The 20,319-nt window shown below is 52.9% G+C and overlaps 5 protein-coding genes across 5 annotated transcripts; 3 read left to right on the plus strand and 2 right to left on the minus strand.

Moving 5' to 3' along the window:
• Window positions 1–1,635: 1,635 nt before the first annotated feature.
• CDEST_02020 (uncharacterized protein) lies at window positions 1,636–2,890 on the plus strand (the record flags this gene model as incomplete). The annotated part of the gene is made up of 2 exons (XM_062918179.1): window positions 1,636–1,638; window positions 1,933–2,890. 2 exons carry the CDS (start codon window positions 1,636–1,638, stop codon window positions 2,887–2,889), a joined length of 960 nt encoding a protein of 319 aa, XP_062774230.1. The 3' UTR covers window position 2,890.
• An 871-nt stretch (window positions 2,891–3,761) lies between these two features.
• On the plus strand, window positions 3,762–4,145 carry CDEST_02021 (Putative PD-(D/E)XK nuclease; the record flags this gene model as incomplete). The annotated part of the gene is made up of 2 exons (XM_062918180.1): window positions 3,762–3,932; window positions 3,990–4,145. 2 exons carry the CDS (start codon window positions 3,762–3,764, stop codon window positions 4,143–4,145), a joined length of 327 nt encoding a protein of 108 aa, XP_062774231.1.
• Window positions 4,146–4,585: 440 nt separating this feature from the next.
• On the minus strand, window positions 4,586–7,054 carry CDEST_02022 (Putative Zinc finger, MYND-type). Its single transcript, XM_062918181.1, has 7 exons — window positions 6,805–7,054; window positions 6,611–6,725; window positions 6,301–6,556; window positions 5,672–6,248; window positions 5,357–5,615; window positions 4,992–5,296; window positions 4,586–4,929 (listed from the first exon to the last, which is right to left on the minus strand). The coding sequence occupies exons 2-7, from the start codon at window positions 6,707–6,709 to the stop codon at window positions 4,716–4,718; spliced, it is 1,710 nt and encodes a 569-aa protein (XP_062774232.1). The 5' UTR covers window positions 6,710–6,725; window positions 6,805–7,054; the 3' UTR covers window positions 4,586–4,715.
• Window positions 7,055–9,682: 2,628 nt separating this feature from the next.
• CDEST_02023 (Putative SKP1/BTB/POZ domain superfamily protein) lies at window positions 9,683–11,162 on the plus strand (the record flags this gene model as incomplete). Its single annotated transcript, XM_062918182.1, has 3 exons — window positions 9,683–9,810; window positions 9,869–10,731; window positions 10,777–11,162. 3 exons carry the CDS (start codon window positions 9,683–9,685, stop codon window positions 11,160–11,162), a joined length of 1,377 nt encoding a protein of 458 aa, XP_062774233.1.
• Window positions 11,163–17,649: 6,487 nt separating this feature from the next.
• CDEST_02024 (uncharacterized protein) lies at window positions 17,650–18,591 on the minus strand (the record flags this gene model as incomplete). Its single annotated transcript, XM_062918183.1, has 1 exon — window positions 17,650–18,591. One exon carries the CDS (start codon window positions 18,589–18,591, stop codon window positions 18,088–18,090), a length of 504 nt encoding a protein of 167 aa, XP_062774234.1. The 3' UTR covers window positions 17,650–18,087.
• Window positions 18,592–20,319: the final 1,728 nt, after the last annotated feature.

Raw genomic sequence — 20,319 nt, forward strand, 5'->3', positions numbered from 1 at the left:
CTGTTGGGTTGTTTGGTGTCCTGGAAACCCAAGGGAGCGGTGTTGTTGGAAGTGATCCTGGAGGCGTTGGAGTGTGTAACTTGACGTCCAGCTTTGATAATACACTTTCTGCACTCAGAGGGACAAGCCCGGAGCCTCTGAAACCTCCCTGGATATTCTTTCCCGTAAGTGCTTGTGTAAAGGCCTCACGAAACGCTGGAAAGAAGTCTTCCTTCGTAATATGGGTTACACCTCGCCGCATCTTATCCTCAATTTGTCGACCGTACGCCGTTTTGAGAGGCCCAAAGCATCCTACATCTAAGGGCTGAAGTAGATGAGATGAATGAGCCGGCATACAGAGTGTGACGATGTTACTTTCCTGACAATATAGCTCAAAACCTGCGGAGTGGTGGCTTTCATGCCCATCGACGATGAGGAGGCGATGAGGACCTCTTGCACGTGGCTTTGAATGACGATCGAAGTGTTTGACCCAATTTAGGCCTATCTCGTTTGTTGTCCATCCGTTTTCAGATGTTGCGATAACCCAGTCGTGTGGGAGATCTGTTTCAGTGTACCAGGTTGAGAGGTGATAATGGCCTGCAACGATGATGTATGGCGGGACGCTGTAGCCTGACGAACTTATGGCTTGGATAGCTGTAACCCATTCCCGATTACCAGGCTGCACCATTTTCGTGTTTGATCGCCTTTCAGCACTCGTTACAACCATGCCAGCTGCGATCTGGCCCATCATGAAACCAGTCTCATCAAAGTTGTAGATATCAGACTCTTGGATACCGTACTTTACGATTGTGTTCTTCACAAGGGCAAACCAGCTGCAAATAGCCTGTGGATCTTCGCATTGGGCTCTCTTGTAGTCATACTTGCGAAAAAAACGCGTCCGAAGCTGTGGTTGTCGTTTGATGAAGTTCGACACCCAGCGCTTCCCAACCGGTCGCGCGCCACGGTCGGCAAGCAGGTGATTGGCCATTTCTTCAACACCACTGATCCGGGGAGGAAACGATCGGGCATCTAGGTCAAGAATGTACTTAACTAGCTTCTCTTCTTCAAGCAGCGTCAAATTCCGTGATTTCGGCATGATGTCGCGTCGCGAAGGTTTTCCATTAAGTCGGTCGCGTAATGTTGTGAAGGGTACTGAATAGATCCGTGCTGCAGCTCGAATACTAAGATTTGGAGTGTTTTTAATCGCTTGAACCGCTAGGATCAATTGCGCTTCTTTGTTTGATGACGACATTCTTTATGGTCGATGGACGTGTGTTGAAAGCGGGAAGATGGTATGATCGCGGTTGGGTGATCGACTCGCTTGTCTGATCGACTCGCTTATCAGCCACGTTAGTGAAAAGTAATAGTTTTGGTGTAAAACTCCGGCCGAAAAGTGGGTGCTTTGACTTATTTCCCCGGGCCGGACTCATTCCAAGCCCCAGGATGGCAGGCACGATTCCAACAGCTTGACTTCAGGCATGTGTCAGAGTGGAAACCGTGATTGATGAGTTTTCCCAAAGGTTCTGAAAGTTTTTATTCCGAAAGTCACCTCACATTCAGGGCCAAACAAGGAAGCTGAACCGAGTTGAACTTAACTCTGTAAACGAATTCTATACAGTAGGTTCGGTTTCAGGTCAACTTTCGTGTTGTTATCACATGGTAGGTGGCATTGTGGTGCTAACGTTAAAGCCTATTTGCCATGCTGAAAGACATATAACTTCTCTTCTCGCCGGCTGGTACGGTTATACCTTGATTCACCACTTTCTTCTCCAAACAAGTATAGCATTCTTGAATCTTTGAATCGAAGACCCGTCCAGAAATATCAAAATACTTCCGCAATGGCTCTTGGATCTCTAGCACCCCATAACTCAAATATCGAGGGCAAGTACATACTATATCAGCCAGGCCAATTTCTTTAAAAGAAAACTAACACAGAATTGCCACTTAGCTCAGACCCGTAATATCACCGAATCATTCCTTGGGCTGTCAATCCTAGACGCCCCAATTACACGTGCGCGTGTCATTGACTATGTCATAGAAAGAAACTTGCAGAAAACATCCGAGTGGGAGCTCATAACGGAAGACCACCCCTGTTTTGCACCAGCTCTAGAGTTCCGGGATCAATGGGGGATAAGGTCTGAGGTGTGGAACAACTTCAGCCGCCTACTCCAAGGCTGGCGTCAGTTGCCACTCATCCTGCTGCACAACCCATCCAATACACACGACATGGCGTTTGAGGAAATGATCCAAGGCTATACACTCAATTGGATCTCTGAACAGCTCGCCACCTCCCACCTTTCTATTCCTCAAGTCCCCATTCTTGACGTCTGCAGCTTTTTTAGCGATGGCGACTTGCAGGCAATGGATGAGACAACGAGATATGAGGCCGTCGAAGCTTCTTACGACTTGACGGAAAGTATTTTAGCGATCTTGAAGCCTAGAGTAATCCTGAGCTGCCAATGTGCAACCCAGGGATACAGTGAAGCTGGACAAGAAGTGCGGAGACGGGCATCAAACCTAGTGGCGCGACAACTTGGTTCGACAATCAAAGATGCGGTCGCGAAGCGAGCCAGTCCAATCGACATCCAAGGCCACAGAGTATGGGTAGTGAAAGGATTTCACCCTTCCGCTCTACGGCACAGGCCAGACAATGAGCCAGACTTACTCCGTTTGTTTGAGGAAATTTATGAGCCATATACAAGATGGAAGCGCCCCGCTGTGATTGAAACGTTGGAGCAGACGATCATTGGAATTGAAACGTTGCTCTCCTCGTTGGAGATATGTAGATCAAGGTTGGAAGATCTTTGCCTGCGGAAGAAGCATGTCAGAACGACTACTCAACTGATTGCTGAGCTAGAGCAATCCAGAAAGGGGTTTCAGTCGGTTGTACAATGCTTGAAGGCAAGTTAACGGGGCCAGACAGTATTTCAAGTCTCAGAATCTTACTGAAAATAGATTGCGTATTCCGTATCTAGAATCGAGGAAGCGTCGGTTATCCATCATGGGAGTATGGCTCAACCAAGGCTCATGATTTTACGCCGCGAGTCTCAGCAAATCTTGCCTTCAGTCTACAGCTTTCAAGAATGAGATGACTGACCCACTAGAAACCAATATGAAGAAAATACTCCGCATCGCAGTTCGTTATGAGCTAGCACAGCGCCGCACCCCTCGCCTGAGCAGTGACTAAACAGTTCAAAAACTTGGTCGAGGTTGACAGGGTGGCAGCTAAGATTGTGCAACCCAAAACTCCCAAAGAAGATAACGACAATAGGACCACGTCGATTCTCAGCTTGTGTGAGCTTGTAGGCCGCACGAAGCACAGCATGGAGACGCTCAGTTGGCCGCTCATCGAAACGGCCCGCATCGCGGCCTTGCGAATCGAAGTGGACATACCAAGGAGGCTGCCACAGCGGTAGGCGACGAACTGGATATCTTCAGTACCTTTGTACCATAGGATCGTGCAGCCAAGAGTGAAGTGCCATCCATTTAACGGGAGGGACCAACTGATTCCGGAAAGGTAGCCGGGGAGGTTATTTAACTGCATTATTTGTGGTATTGCTACCCCTTGGTAGATGTTCCGCATTTCCCTTGCTCTGACTCCTCAGGTGGAGCTTCCTAGGCTGCCGATGGCTGCTATGGTCTTTGAGACTTTGCGCTCTATTTCATCGATGTGCTGTTTCCATGGTTAGGCCAAGGTATTTTCATGTTGGCTTAGGCTTTATCTCGCCCCATTTGCTCTGTAGCGGTGTACCGACGTCGATTCGAGACCTTGCTCTTGTGAAATGAACGAGTTGGAACAGATTGGCACCTGGCACGCCGCGCAGTGGAAGTTTCTCGCCAGAAGACGCGCCAGCAAGGTCATGACGCTTGACGGTCTGGACTTCTTACCAAGACTGATCGTTCAGGGTAATGACTGGTTCTTTGTGGCATCTACTCGCAAAGGTGACGAGACGGTACGTAGTTCGAAGATCCTATATAAGAGGATGGTTTGTTGACTGACTGCCTTTTAGACGCTATGGACTGAGCAGCCAATCGGTTCTACCTGGCCAGCACTCGGCACATGTCAAGTCATCCGCGCGGTCCAGTACTTGGCCTGGTGGTGTGAGGGTGTATACTGGCCTTGGTTCAAAGAGAACATTTTTGATTTTGAGCTGCAAGATACTTGACGATGCAAGAAGGATGAACACAAGCATTTTACCATCCGCTTGGAATCTTTTCTCACTCTCCATAAAAAAGATACTCTATGTCAGGGCCGGACGGTCAGGCCATTGGACTAAGGCGATGAGGTACGGGACAGGAAACACAGGCCGTAGGTGGAGGTCACCGGGGGGGGGGGGGCACCGGGGGACCACTAGCGCCTCAACGAAAGGGGTCGGAGGATCATTTGCTCGTGAGGAGAACGTTTTGGTAGAAAAGGCGAGCGCCTCTGCCCCCCTGTATAAGGGGGGCAGGTCGAAATAACACAACCAACTGACCCCTCCCTACCTGCCCGTCAGTGACTCTACCATTCTGTGCGAACCCAGCCTGTGACACTCCAGATCGGGAGATAGTTAGACAGGCAATGCAATTGGCTCGGCCACTGCAACATGACGACTAGGAAATCACCGACGGCCAGGACAACGTCCTTTGATTTTCCAATTTCATCCATCACAGAGCCGTTTTGTTATGTTAGAAATACGATTGGACATGAGCCCGGAGCAAGAAGTCGCTCCTTTTTACCAGCCACTAGAGGCCGATCAATCATCCAACAAACAAACTCTCTTCCACTCTACGTAACGCTCCTTACTTGAAACTCCTCCTCCCAGAAGACGGTCAAACTCTCCCTGAGCACCGCTCTGTCCGGGCCGCAGCTTCAATCTGAACGGCCACTTCTCGATCACCGTATGGCTACTTTTCATCGCGGCCCCGGCCAGCCGAGCAATCTGCGAGAACATGAGTTTCGCAGCATACCTCGGATCGTAGTCAGCATACACGGCAACCAATAAATAAACAGCTTCACCAATGCTACCTACCGGTCAAAAATGTGGTCATGGGTCGCGACGCAATCCCGAGCGGCCATGATCTTGTAGATCGTGGTATCGTAGTGAGTGAGTGATTCACCTGTAAGCGAGAGGTACTTGTAGACGCGCTTCGATACCAGGCCTCCCGCCTTCATGTCTGCGAGCATTTCCATTTCGGTGGCATTCTCATCCACAGCATTCATGAACAGTGTGATCAGCGTCGCGTGGTGGTTGACGAGAGGGCTCTGAAGGAGAGGAACCATCAGGTTGAGCGTATGATGGATCCCGAGATATCCAGCGTCCGAGATGTTAGAAACCTGTATGAGCCATTTCAGCGTAGGACGTTCCCCGTACTGGAAGTGGCAACGCCTACTTACCTCAATTCGGCTGAAGTGGCTGTTCTCTAGGAACTTGGGAAGAGCAGATGCATCCATTTGGAACAGATTAAATGAGATCTGCGAAGTTAAAAGGCGACAGAGAAAGGCCCGAAGCACTGTACGAAGGCTGATGAAGAGCTTGCCGTAGATGTCTGCGGTTGCAGGTCCGGTCGAAGTCTCTTGAACTTCCTTCGCAGACCATCCGTTGAGAGGGTCGGCATTATCGTGCATGGGCCAATTCGCTTTTTGGTAAATGGTTCTAATGCTTGTTAGGCACACCTTTTGTTCTACTGGTGAAGAAAATCTGTTACTCACGGGTTGGGGTGCCGAAAGGCATCCCGCGGAGCTCCAAATGGAAGCAGGAGTCCGTCCTCGCGGAAGCGTGTAAGGGCAATTCGATGAGATGGGGACTGGAACAGAAGATGACGGTCACGATAGTCCTTCCTGCTATCAGTGAGGGTGACGGCTTTGCGAATCTCATTCGCCCGATCAGCCGTCAGACCCCTGGGGGCGTCGGTGAAAGTTAAGAGGGCGTCCCACGCAGACTTTTCCAGCACGAGTCTTAGAGACCGCTGACCGAACGTCCACGTCTTTGCGTGGAAGTTCTTGGCGCCCTTTCCCTGTAGCTTGTGACAGACGTCCTCGAGGATTGGTCGGATGCGATACCGGATGATATCGAGGTCGGATTTGCGGAGTAGAGCAGAGTACCAGACGTGAATGATGCAATCGGCTGCGACGTCAGCGTCATCCACCACGAGGGCAATGAGAATCATGATGACATTGCGGGCGACAATATCCAAATCGCGGTCGTTCAAAGTCACCTCGATGGGCTGAGTGTAGCTATCAGGGAGCTGGGCGATAGTCTTGACGATGTTTCGAAGGTCTCCGGAGGCTGTTTGTGATGAGTTAGACTCAACTCGAAGCTTGCCGATCGTGGTACTCGCCAGCACACAAGAGGGGCAGCTTCTCGTCGTATGCGATGCCTTCGTTTGCACAGAGATGGAGGATGTCGAAAGCTGGAACGTTGCCCCAAAGGTACTTCCCGCCTCCGTAGGCCAGTTGGGGGGGGCCATCTCCGACGAAGTCCGGGGCTCTGCTCTCCAAGACCCAGTCGGGCTGCCAATTCTCCTTTCCAAGACGAGATTTGCAGTCGAGCTTGTGGATAGTCCAGTGAGACTTCTGACACTCGGGGCCACAGTACTAGAGAAAGGCTGAGTTAGCAGACAGAAGAAATTCTTACAATGAGGTACCCACCGTGACGAGGAGGCAGTTCTTGCAAGCGAACCTGCCAATATTGCTGCACTTGGTGATGTCTGGCGCCCAGTTGGCGCAAGTGGGCTGGGAAGTTGTCATTGTGTTGTTGGTGCCACTAAGGGTCAGAAGGTATTTGTAAGATGAATTTTTTATTCTATTGGGGAAATTACTGGGTTTTTTGTAGCTTTCCTCACCTGGTTCCATGAGTTTGTAGGCTGTTGCTAGTGGGACTTGTGAAGGTAGGTGCGGTTGCCCATGGGAGGCGCCTACCTCCATTGTGCGAACACTCCGTTTTTGAAGCGGACCTGATCTCTATCAAAGTCTTCGCGCAAAGCCGCTGGTGACAGCCAATGTGCCCCAACCTTGGCTGTTGGAACGACCCGGCGGGGGGTTATGGCTGCGTATGCAAGAGGAAGTGACCAGCTGCAACCCCGAACCACCCATCCATCCAGTACCGGCACATTGATTGGCCAACGTACGGTAGGGGCCTATCTACAACTTTCTTCGCTGGGCGGAGAGTGTGTTGTATGGCCCACGCGCCTTCTACCGCGCAAGTGATAGTAAGAATTTGATTTTCAACTGAAACATTCTATTTCTCCTTGCTATGTCTGTCTTTTTGCTTCCTTGAGCGATCCAACGAAGGAGGCAGGCCGGCGTGCATCCGACACGGAGCCTCTAAGCTGCCCCGCTTACACCGCTACCACCGCCTTGGGCCGCTATTCCCTTCTGCAACCGGTCCGCTGCGACCCTGACCTGGGCTTGTAGAATAGAATGCCGGGCGAGGGCCCGGAAGAAGCGAACTTGTTGCTGCGTCGAAGCGCCCGCTCCGCACTTGGCTGCCGCCATGCTGGTCATTGACCCATGCCGTCTTGCCTTCCCGCGCCGGCCTACGAGTCTTGTTTCGCTCGTAAGCAGGCTGAGAACTTCGCTGAACGCCTTGCACTGTTTGACAAGGTCGCGGATAAGTTTGGGATGCTTATGGTACTCCTTGACGGTCTTGGAAACCGAGAGGCTAGCCGTGTGGACAGAGTTACACAAAGCCGACAGCCCCGAAACTCGTAGTACGTTTTCTGCCATCGCGTCGACAGTTTCAATGCACAAGAGAAGGGCGTAATTGACGAATCTACGAACAGTTGCAAGATTGTCACAATTGTGAGAATCTGATGATGATGCGGGGAAAGACCGAGGCTGCCGCCTAGCGGTGTGCCGCCACTGTCCAAGCTGACCAATAGAGCCGAGTGTTCGTGGCAAGCTCTCTGGTACATGGCCTAATAGATGCCCGTCGGCAAGCGCATAGAACCGACGTCCATTGGTTCAGACCCCTGCCACCAGTCCTCGCTCCTGATCCAGGCATTGTGCCGATATCGGTGGTAGTAGGGCGGCTGGCCACATACGACCCAGCGGCCGATGCAGCTACGTGCAGCTTCAAGCGGGACGCTGAGCATGTTGGCTGGTGGTATCGGGGGCTGTGAGGGTCCAATAGGATAGGGCTTGCGCGCTCGCTGAGAGTACCGGTACATCAGCAGTGCACACCCGGAGCTCCACACCCGGAGCTCCACACCATCGAAAAACGGGCGCGAAATTGACTAGGGCATTCACAGCAACTTCTGGGGTAGAGCGAACTGGTCTTCTCGCTGCTGATTAACTATTAGTCACTTTGGTATTCCATGGGTGTTGAGCCCACCGACCGCCACGATCGGCAGTGGTTGGACATGTATTCAAGTTGGAAGATGAAGAAAAGCTGTTTCGTTGCGTACCGGGTCCACGCTGATTATGGCCATCCTGATGAGCTGTGAGGTTGCAACGTGGCGCTGAGGACGAAGGCCAAACGGGGTGAAGTGCAAAATGGGCAGATGATTTGGCGGGAAATCAAACATGTTCCCCAAGGGCGGCAGAACGGTGAGGCACAGACAATACAATCAGAGCAGGTGGAAGTCTCTATCAAAGGCATGAGACGAAGAGTGTTCGTCTGCATAGGTTCACCCCCAGCAAAATCTTGGCGCCCAACGCCAAACGTGACGCGGCCATTCGCCACACGCGTGGAAGTGCAACCCAAGCGGAATTAGAAAGAGGCTACCCCGCTGCCACGGCCGCCTGTCTCCTGCATACCACCAACCCGTAAACCTCGCACCGCCCATGCTGCTGCGACCTCAACGGTGCGCAGGAGATTTGCGGCCGAGGGTCATACTCTTATACGGCTTGTACATACAGGAGCAGAAAGAGTGTAAGCTTTACATTCTCTGGAGTGTATCTACTTCAGTAGACTGCAAAGGTACCAGATCGCCACTCACCGCCGCTGTGGCCAGTTTTGATGTCTATCATTCGTTACAGTCAAGAGAGGCCTCCCTACCCTACTTGAGCCGAACTCCATAGCCCTCTGGTCGAATGCACTTGTCACAAGCCATTTGAGGACTTGTAAGACTCCAGCTGCCTGCAAGTGACATAGCACTTCCCAGCGGGGTATCGGCTTCGTTCACGCTGACCTTCACCAGGAAAAGGCCAACATGGAATGCTCCGCTGTTGAGTGACAGTGCACTTCGACTTGACCCCTGTGAACTCCTCCCCCTCGTCTCTGGCGCAATTTGGCCAAGGAGGGTGGCATCCGGTGACTGGACCGGGCGAATCGCCGCCAGTCAAGTCAATCAGCGGATGGAATCGGTGAAGGATTGCGGGCGTATGCCAGTCCGAAGCTGAAGACCACGTCAGTTTGTCCTGTGATTTTGTGCGATTGGCCGGCTAACGACTGTTGGGCCAATGTTGAGATCTCGCTTGTTACATGACCAATCAGCAAAGATGATGCGACCTTCTCAGGCACAATCTGAGACCGAGAACTTTTGGTGGACTATGTCTGATAAAATGGTAGGCATGGGGCGGGCTAATTCGTATGGACGCTGAAGCCAAAAGGACTACCATTCGGAGAACACAGAAACCTAGCGACGCACTTCTTAGATTGACGACGGGTGCCTGACGCCCGATCATAAGACAACTCGTTGCATAGGGTAAGACTCGACATCATCAAGCCCGATTACTTACGAAACATCCAAGCAACAAGCCTTCGCACAATACAGCACCATGCCTGACGAGGCTTTCCACGAGCTCGATCCAGATGGCGACGTTGTGCTCACCCTACGGAATCCAAACGCGCCGTTTGCTGATTGGAACATGTCTGCAGAAGCCAGCTTCCACAAACTGAATTTGCGGTTCGGCTTTTGCCCCCTGACCTGAAGATAAGGGGTGTTGATACCTAACGCCATACAGAAGTGTGCTTTTCTGGTCGGATTGGGACCAGCCCATCTCTTCGGAACGAGAGCCCGAAAAAGATGAAACTTTCTGGGCCGCTATTTCTACTGCAAACAAGAAGGAGAAAGACATCGACGACGTAGCGCAGTCCAAAAAAACGAAAAAGAAAAAGATGAAGAGAATGGCGAAGAAGACGGCACAGGAGAGTAGCCAAAGCTTGGACCACGGCATCTCTCTCGCCACAGAACACGCCACGGAACACGCCACGGATTCGGAGGCACTTGCAGTCGGACCCCCTTCAGTCGATGATTCGGAGCAAGTGACGATGCCAGTACCCCTAAAGTTCTGCACCTCCACGGACGGGGAGTCTCCTAACCACAAAACACCCCTTCAGGACGACGTCGTGTTGGAACCGGAGGTTTCATTCCTGGTCTCCTCCCGGCACCTTTCCCTAGCGTCGGACTACTTCAAGACTCAGCTCAGCAGCCGTTGGAGGAAGGCTACAACCATCCGACTGGATGGCCGTTGCCAATTTGATGCGTCGGACTGGGACGTCGATGCTCTGCTTCTTTTGTTGCGGATTATTCACGGAAGAACCAAAGAAATTCCTCGCCGTGTTGATCTTGAGACTCTGGCAAAAGTTGCAGTCCTGATCGACTACTACAAATGTCACGACGCAATTGCGTTCTTCTCGGACATGTGGGTCGAAGCCCTGAAGCCTCAACTCCCATCTGAGTGTAACCGTGAGTTGGTGCTTTGGCTCTCGATCTCCATCATCCTTCAGCAGGACACTGTATTCCAAGCCGTCACCAAGACAGCCGTGCAAAAGAGCAAGGGCCCTATCCCAACACTCGAGTTGCCCATCCCGCCACGTCTTGTTGGTAAGCGACTTTTTTTGCCACAACTTCTGTTGCTGACTTCAACAGAAGCTATTGACTGGCGCCGACAGGACGGGATCAACTCTATATCCAAGGTGCTCGCCAACCTGTTGTCATCACTGTGTCGTGGATCAGCGGGGTGCAGCTTTGAGTGTTCTGCCTTTCTTCTTGGCAGCCTTACGAAGAATATGCGTGACCATCAACTCCTGTATCCGACACCACAAGAACCATACCTTGGCTATGAGCTGGCCGCGGTTGAGGAGGGGTTGCGTGAGTTTCGCTCGACTAGTGGATACTCCCCGGGCTTTTATCACAAATGCTCCTGCAACCTCACGCAGATGATTGAGGGGCGTCTCTACCCAGGCATCAACCGGAGTAAGGAGGGGTTCGGTCTGAGTGATCCAGATGTTGAACTCGTACAATTTTGTTCGTAGGGCGCTCTACTGTAGCTATTTGCTTCTTTGGCGGCTGATTACGTTTCACCGTCCAATGACGCAGACTAATAAGCCAGCACATTGCCATGGCTGGTCGTTCTTAATACACCCACCCAGCCCATGTCTTTCATACGATGTGATAGCCGGCCCAGTGCAGTCCGAGGTAAACTGGTAGTTTTTCATACGAAGCCAAAGGTGACGACCAGTGATAGTGGCCCGTGTGGCTAGCTATTAGTGGCTTGACCCTTGTAATTAGCGTCAACGGACCTGCTGTACTGCACGAGGATCTATCTATCTACAGAAACAAGACATCTGACTGCATCTAGTGGGACTTGCGAGCTTATTATCATCTTTTGTCGTTGTTGAGAGTCGTTTGGGTGTTGTGAGGAAGGAGCGGAACCGAGACGCGTGGCGCGGCGCTAGTGAACCCACTTTCGGCGCGTCCCGTGTTGTGAAACATGGAGGCGGACACGATCAACGTCGCGCCTGATGAGGAAGAAGTCAGCGGAACGGAGCGGCCACTGCGACGGCTACGTAAACCAACGACCAAAGCCCGACTGAACGAAGAGAACCAAGAGATTGCCGATGATGGAAACGCAGAACCGAACGAGTTGGCTGGAAACGGCGTGCGGAAGGCGACCACCAGGGGCGCATCAGCCGCGAAAGGACGAGCCAAGACCGCCGAGGTTGACGACAGAACACTGCTCCTGGCCATGGGAAAGCAGATGAAAGAGCTTCATGCATCCCTCCAAGTTGTTTTTAATGCATGGAAGAACTCGGAACTGCGAAACAAGGATATCGAGGCCGAGCTCCGACAAGCCACAGGCGAACTACGATCGGCGAACGAGGAACTCCGGTCAATCAAGGACGAGCTGCAGATGGTCCGCGGCGATCTGCAGGCGCTAAAGCAGCAAGTGGAAGACGATAACACCAAGACACGCGAAAGCCTCGAGGAAGTTACGACTCGAGCTTCGGCGCAAAGCGGCCCCAGTCCGTCGTATGCCGCCGTTGCCCGAACCATCCCAAACAGCCAAGCCAGCGATGCGCAGACCCGTACGTCTGGCGCAACACCGCCCAACGCAACCGACACTCTGTACTGCACGATCGACACCTCGCGAGTTGAAGCGGAAGATGGTAACAAGCCCAACGCGGGCACGATCAGGGCGGCAGTGGAAAAGGAGATGCGTGCGGATGGGCATACAGGATGGCGGTGTCAGGCCGTCACCGTGAACCCAAGAAACGGGAATCTTGTCAGAATCGTCTGCCGAGACGACGCGGAACACCAAATGGTCAAGCAAATCGCGGAGACGAAAATCGCTCCGGGTATGCGAGTCCGGGACGACGACCTATACCCGATCAAGGTAGACTTCGTGCGATGGTCAGCAGTCTGGGAGGAGAAAGGGAAGTACAGAAGCCAAGCAGCAGAAGAGTTCAGCCAAGAAAACGAAACGACCGTCGCCAAGATCGTGTGGCTAAGCGACAAGGAAAACCCGAAAGCGTACGGATCGATGGCGGTCTACCTGACCAAAGCCAGTGAGGCCAGGAGGCTCATCTCGGAAGGTTATTTCCACGCAGGAGGAGAATCCGGAACCACGGGGGTATTCAGACCCCAGTTTCAGCCACAACAGTGCTTCCAATGTCAGCAGATCGCCCCACACAAGGCGTCCCGATGCCCGAACCGCTTGGTATGCGGACGGTGTGCTAAGGAGGGCCACCACCACAAGGAGTGTTGCGAGACGGTACTGAAGTGCGTTCCCTGCGGCGGCCCGCACGAGTCTTTCAGCAAGAAGTGTCCGAAGCTCTACCCATCTCTCCATGAGTAAAAACTTTCGGATTCTCCAACTGAACGTGAGAAAACAGGATGCAGTACACGAAAGCCTGATGAACGATGAGCAACTGCGAGACTTCACAGTCATAGCGGTTCAAGAGCCATGGGTGTGGAAGAGAGAGGGCAAGGTCTTGACGGTGCCGATGCGGCATAGTAGGTGGACGAGGATGGTTCCGACGGCGTGGAGAGAGGAGGGACGATGGGGGATCAGGAGCATGTTGTGGGTCAACAAGGAGGTCGAGGCGGAGCAAGTGCCGATACCGTCACCGGACATGACCGGAGCCATCCTTCGACTCTCGGGTCGTCGAGTGCTGGTCGTGTCGGTGTATGTTCCAGCACAAGAACCTGAGATGCTTCGACAGGCGTGTGCCCTGTTACGGCAGGCCATCTCGGGAGCCAGAAGCGGCACGGGCGAGGTGGTGGACGTGGTCCTCATTGGAGACTTCAATCGGCATGACCAACTATGGGGAGGGGACGACATCTCAGCGAACAGGCAGGGAGAGGCGGATCCGATCATCGAACTGATGAGCGACTTGTCACTCAGAAGCCTCTTATCACGAGGGACGAAGACGTGGCACAAGCACGACGCGGCAACAACGATTGATCTGTCAATCGCGTCGGAGGAGCTGGCAAGAATGATGACAAGATGCGCTGTGCACGAGACAGACCACGGATCGGACCATCAAGCGATCGAGACAACGTTTGAGATTGCGACTCCAGACACGGACGGCAAGCCCCGGCTTCTGTTCAAGAACGCTCCATGGAAGGCGATCAATGCCAGGATTGAGGCGACGCTGCAACGCACTCCTACAGGAGGCACGGTACAACAACAGACGGACCGACTCATGTCGGCAGTAGTGGAAGCGGTAGAGGCGTTGACGCCTACGGCCAAACCGTCTAGGTATGCAAAGAGGTGGTGGACGGACGACCTCACTCAGCTGCGCCGGATCCACACATTCTGGAGGAACCGAGCGAGGGCGGAGAGACGGGCTGGCCACTGTCCGCCGGATCTTGAGGAGCGAGCACGGGTGGCGGCGAAGCAGTACCACGACGCAATCCGACAACAGAAGAAGCACCACTGGCATGAGTTCTTGGCCGACGATACGAACATCTGGAAGGCAGCCAAGTATCTATGCGCCGACAAAGGGGCCTCGTTCGACAAGATCCCCCAGCTTATCAGAGCAGACGGTTCAAAGACGGAAGAGACCGGGGAACAGGCGGAGGAGCTGTTGACTGCGTTCTTCCCTCCGCTTCCGGATAGGATCGACGACGAGGGACATCGTCCACAACGGCCGCCCGTGCCCTTCCCCGCTATCACGTTAGAAGAGGTGGAGAGACAGCTGTTCGCGTCGAAACCGTGGAAAGCACCCGGAGAGGATGGGTTGCCGGTAGCCGTGTGGAAGCAGACGTGGCCCGTAGTGAAACATCGGGTCCACGCGCTGTTCCAAGCCTCGGTGGAGGCAGGAGAATTGCCTAAGCAGTGGAGGCATGCAAAGATCATTCCGCTGAAGAAACCGAACAAGGACGACTACACCATCGCGAAGGCCTGGCGACCGATCTCGCTGTTATCGACGCTGGGGAAGGTGCTTGAGTCGGTGATGGCCGAGAGGATATCGCATGCTGTCGAGACATACGGGCTCCTGCCTACAAACCACTTCGGGGCTCGGAAGCAGCGATCGGCAGAGCAGGCTCTGGTTCTGCTCCAAGAGTACATCTACAGAGCATGGAGGAAAAGAAAAGTCCTCAGTCTAGTCAGCTTCGACGTCAAAGGCGCATACAATGGGGTGTACAAGGAGAGACTGCTTCAGAGACTCAAGGCGAGAGGGATCCCGGAAAAGCTGGTGAAGTGGGTCGATGCGTTCTGTTCGCATCGGACAGCAAGCATCCAGGTCAACGGCCAGGACTCGGAGGTCCGCTCCCTGCCTCAAGCTGGGCTACCTCAGGGCTCACCGCTGTCGCCTGTCCTGTTCCTTTTCTTCAACGCCGATTTGGTCCAACACCAAATCGATGAGAATGGAGGATCGCTGGCATTTGTAGACGACTATACGGCATGGGTCACCGGACCATCGCGAGAGGCGAACCGACAAGGGATCCAGGCCATCATTGACCGAGCCCTCGACTGGGAACGACGAAGCGGGGCGACATTCGAAACAGACAAGACGGCCATCATACACTTCACCCGTAACTGGCGACAACCGGAAGATTACTCAACCTTCGACATCAAAGGGGACACAGTCAGGCCCAAAGACCGCGTAAAGGTTTTAGGCGTAATCATGGATACCAAACTCTATTTCAAGCAACACGTGGCAGAAGCGGCGTCGAAAGGCCTCGAAGCCGTGCTGGAGCTGAGACGACTCAAGGGCCTATCTCCGTCGACGGCAAGGCAACTCTTCGTGGCGGCGGTAGCACCGACAATAGATTATGCGTCGAACGTCTGGAAACACAGGTGCAGAGCAGCCCAGATGAAGGTCATCAACAGGATACAGAGGATTGGAGCTCAAGCGATCATTGGAACCTTCAATACAGTGGCCACAGCGGTCGCCGAAGCAGAAGCAAGCATACAGTCAGCCCAGGAACGATTCGAAAGGAAAGCGATCAAGTTCTGGGTGCGTCGCCAGACTCTGCCTACGAGTCACCCGCTGCGACGCATCAGACCTCAGAGCTTCAAGAGGCACATCTCGCCTTTCCAGAAGATGGCCACAGCATACCAAGACCTACCAGTGGACAGGCTAGAGACCATCGAAGCGTTCCCACAGCCACCGTGGGAAAGTCGAATCCATACGGTAGTGGAAGAAGACGGCGATAGGGCAAGCAAGGCGACCCAGACTGGGTGGGCCGTGAGGGCTGCAACAGGCAGCTCGGCAAGAAACGGAATCGTGGGCTACGGAACAACAGTACTGCTCCCTTTGTCACACAGGAGAGGCGGCTCCACGACGACAGCATCAACCACCGTCGGCCCTAGGACGGAGCAAAACCCATATACGGCGGAACTCATGGCGATAGCAGCGGTGCTGGAGTCTCTTTCGAAGAGAGTCCGTTACCTCGCCATCTACGTTTTCTCCACCAACAAAGCGGCCGTCTTAGCAGCAGGAAGACCACGACAACAATCGGGCCAACAAGAAATCCGTCGCATAAACGAGGCAGCCAAGACGCTCACAAGTGATGGCAATAAGGTTAGACTCTTCTGGCTTCCGGCAGAAGTAGAGCCCGACCTCAAGCTGGCGGCCAAAACAGCGGCGAAAGAGAGCACGCAACTAGGGAAGACGCCAAGGAAGAAGCCAGCGAGGGCCTATTCAACCACCCTAAGGCACGCGCTAGAGAGAATACAGAAGTACCGCAGGCTACCCGAAGGTGTAGGAAAGTTCTCGAAAAGGGTCGATGCTGCCCTGCCGGGAATGCATACACGGCAACTATACGACTCATTTTCATGGAAGGAGGCCAGCATACTGGCCCAGCTACGGACGGGGATGGCAAGGCTCAACTGGTATCTGCACCAGATCGGAGCGGCCGTCTCGGAGCAATGTGCATGCGGGCAAGCAGCAGAGACGGTCGAGCATTTTCTCTTCCGTTGCACCCAATGGACAGTACAACGCGCACCGATGATCCAACGAACTGATACGCACAGAGGCAATCTGTCATTTTACTTAGGCGGGAAGGCCACATCCGACCCTGACGACGACTGGTCACCATGCATGGACGTCGTAAGAGAAACAGTGAAGTTTGCCATGGCAACGGGACGACTCGATATGCAGATCAACCAAACGTAGGACAACAACAGCACAATATCACAGCACCAACACTAATCACCGACTAACCCCTCACGCACCCTCGTGCCATCGACAGCAGGGCTCGCTTCAGCCGCCGAAAATAGAGACCTGAACACTTGGAGGAATTGGCTCCAAGAGTACCTGCTACTAACCTTCACGAGAAATCGCAATCATCGGAAGGAGTAATCAAAGATGACGCAGACGGAAGTGGATTTCATATATGGGGCTTATTTTGAGACCAGGGTAGACAATCAATAATGGTAGCATGTAAGATAGACGTAAGAGCCCTTTATGGCTTAGCCAGGGCGTAATAAACTCTGTGTGTGTGTGTGTATGCGAGCGGCGCGTCGCCGCAATAAAAAGGGGTCATGGCTTCGCCATGACTCGCGATACCCTTGACATCACCCTGGCACATGATCCCGTGACAGCTTGGCCTGCACGGGTCACACCACTCCGATGGAAGGGTTGTGGCCCGTGCACAAGCATCTCAGTTGGACTTCGCCGATTGTACCTGGCGGTTGACCTGGATGAAATTGACCCATCGTGATGCACCGAGAATAGGATGCAGTCAGAGACAGAGGAGCGTTGTGACAGTAAGAACGAGCGTAAAAAACGCGGCTCAGCCCTTGAGACAGTCACTTAAACCGAGCTATTTGTCGCAACCATCACAACCGCTCCTTGCTGGAACTCTTCGGTCGGCCGTGGCTGTGCCGTAAGAGTTCCGTTAGCCGCTAACTCTTCCTGAAGACTTCCCACAACTTGTATCGAATTCATCCAGCGGCTGTTCCTGCAATGATTGGCCCCACCCAAGCCCGATCAGACCAGTGAATCGATGCGAGTGGACATTCTTGGCCTTGTTTTGGGAGTCTTGATTGTTCTGCTAGTCAATAACAAATCAGAACGTCGACGCTCGGAATTGACAATTGGCTACATCACAACCACGTGTTAACAGTTGCTTCTGGCTATGAGGGCAAGGTCTTCCTAGCCACTCATCAAGGGTCTTGCTCGAGCCAGTGTTCCGAGCCACACACCAAGTTTCTTAGTGGCTATACTATTTGCCCTCAGCAAGATGTCGATTTGGCTCTTGTTCGCAACTACAGTATTCACAATCTCCGTATAATACACTTCCACCTCTTCTTAGCAGCCGGTTCTGGGTTTAGGGGAAAGAGCCTTCCCAACCACACGACCAGGTTCTTGCTTGCTAATCCATGTCCCTTCCCTGTCTTCTTGATTCAGATGTCGCTCTTTTAGAATTCAGTTCTCGCCAAGGTTCGTATGGCTCTCGAACGTCACAGTTCCCTGTAGGCCAAGATCGGTTCGCAGTCGGAGGTTATCGTACGCCTCCTCGACGAGTTTCTGCACCGCTTTTTCGACAATATCGCGTTCGTAATTCCAGAGCCCGATTCCGCTGTTTAGAGGCGACCAGGGACATCACATAGTCGAGTCGATGTTGGGATGGGAAGAGGGGCTGGGAAGAGAATTGCTGGTCCAAGAAATGGGCCCAGACCTCATCTTGTGCTGTTGCGAAGTCATCCCACAGGATAATGCGTCGAGGAAAGACCCGACCGGTTGGGTTGATCGTGTGGCCTTGCGTAGTTAGGGAGCGGTCGGTAACGACCTGGATGGCGAGACTGAACGAATGGCAGGCCTCGAGATAAGCCTGGAGTGTTTGTGGTCGTGAAGTTATCGCAAGTTCCTCAGCTTCCTCGCGTCGGTGGTTTCTTCGAAGTTGCTGACGTAGTTTAGCGAGTTCACCCTCCGTTGTGGTGAGACTGTAGGGAATTGAAAAAACAACAAGATTCTGGCACCGATGGTTCGATTGTAATTGACACATGGGTGTGCATAGTGGGCAGGTGGTATGGAGACCTGACTACTGAGTGATTAGCTAATTTATCTCAAGGTGCCCCCAAAGCGGATCCACAAATTCTGGTCTCTTTCCGACCTGCTAATGTGGATCCATCCCAGACCCCCGCTCAACCGACTCAAAGGTGAATTGCATCCCTGTCACAATTCACAGTACCGCGCTAGTGAGGTCCTTCGCATATCGATACCTGACTTGCCAGCCGTTCCCAACCAGTCCCCAGGCCCAGAGATTGATACGCTAAAGGAGGCCATTCCCTGTCATGCCCAAGCTGATGGCCCGAAACCCGGCATCTAGCCTTTCAACTACCTTAAAGGAGTCGCGATAGTGTGGTACATATGTAATCCTCTGAGTATTTAGCAAGATACTCAGCAGAGTACATGTACACACAGGCTAGCAAACCCGGCTCTCTTTCGAGATCTTCGTCTTTCCGCCCGATTATACTGTAAGATTATGAGCATTAAGCAAGGGGCTTGTGTCATCTGATCCGCATCTGTCCTTTAAGCGACTTCTATTTACTCTATGCTAGTTTATTACGTATCTAGATATGTAGTGTTGGTGCTCTTTGTGCGGATAATCCAAAAGCCGCTTTTTGGGACAGCTATTCATGATCTCTGAGGGGTGCAAGCTGCGTTGAATAGCTGACGCCCATTCTACAGGCGGTCCTAGGCTATTTGCGCTGACACCCCCGACGTGGGGAACAGGAGCAATACACCCATGCCATGTGTACATGTACAGAGCGGTAATCGTCCTCACATGTGCTCTACGGCTGTTCTGCGTGTCACAACCTAGGTAACGGCCCCACAAGCCGAGGGAACGCCATGATAGATACCTTCCAGATAATCCAAAGATGAGCAGGACATATCATTACCGGAGCTTTCCTGACAACTGTTTGGTGCCGGATTGCCGTGTCGGGGGAAGGACGTTTTATCAATCCGATGAGGTGATCGCGAAATGAAGAGAGAAAAGAGTGCCAAAATGGCTGCGATTCTTTGCTAGGTAGGGCCTTTCGCTGCAATACGAGGGTTAGCTATGGCTGAACACCTCAGGGTTGTCCCTTGCTCCCTGAGTTCCACAACCTCTTCGAAACTTCTGTGGATATTGGTGCCGAGGAAACCCTGACACACACTCTCTCTCAATGGAGAAAGGCCAGATGACGCGTTACTCTACATACAGGACCATACGGTACACACACACACACACACACAATTTATTACGCCCGGCGGCGAAGCCGAAAGGGCTACCAAAGCTGACTACATGTACATTGCTGAGCTTGTGTCTCTGTCTCCTTGAAGCCCATAAGTGATGTCTCCATTTCCTGCTTACTCCTCCATATCTGCCTTCTCGCTTCGGATTCCCGTGGTTTAGTTGTATTATTAGCATGCCATCTTGAAGCCTATTCTCCAAGTGTTCAGCGTCCTGTCTACGGCGGCTGAAGCAGTGCGTGCTGTCTGTGGCACGGGTTGTTGGGTGGTTAGGATTATGTCGGGTTTGATGTGTTTTAGGGGGGGGGGGGGGTCCTCCCGTTCCATCTCTCATCGCCTTGCGTCCAGCCGGCCTGTTGCCAGCGCAAATCGAATCGCCGCTCGAACCGCTTGCATGTTTGGCGTCCATTTGTCGTCGTCCGATGGGCTCTTACCTCCTAGATAGAAGGATAGATTGCTTCTCTGTGTCTCTATGCACTGGAGCATCTCTGCCCGA

Source organism: Colletotrichum destructivum, chromosome 1 (assembly GCF_034447905.1).
Source record: "Colletotrichum destructivum chromosome 1, complete sequence".
Taxonomy (NCBI): domain Eukaryota; kingdom Fungi; phylum Ascomycota; class Sordariomycetes; order Glomerellales; family Glomerellaceae; genus Colletotrichum; species Colletotrichum destructivum.

Coding starts and splice junctions, on each gene's coding strand:
- CDEST_02022 (XM_062918181.1), bottom strand. CDS start 6,709: ATGACAACTTCCCAGCCCACTTGCGCCAACTGGGCGCCAGACATCACC. Junction 6,249..6,300: donor GCTGCCCCTCTTGTGTGCTG/GCGAGTACCACG, acceptor CATCACAAACAG/CCTCCGGAGACCTTCGAAAC. Junction 5,297..5,356: donor GCCACTTCAGCCGAATTGAG/GTAAGTAGGCGT, acceptor TGGCTCATACAG/GTTTCTAACATCTCGGACGC.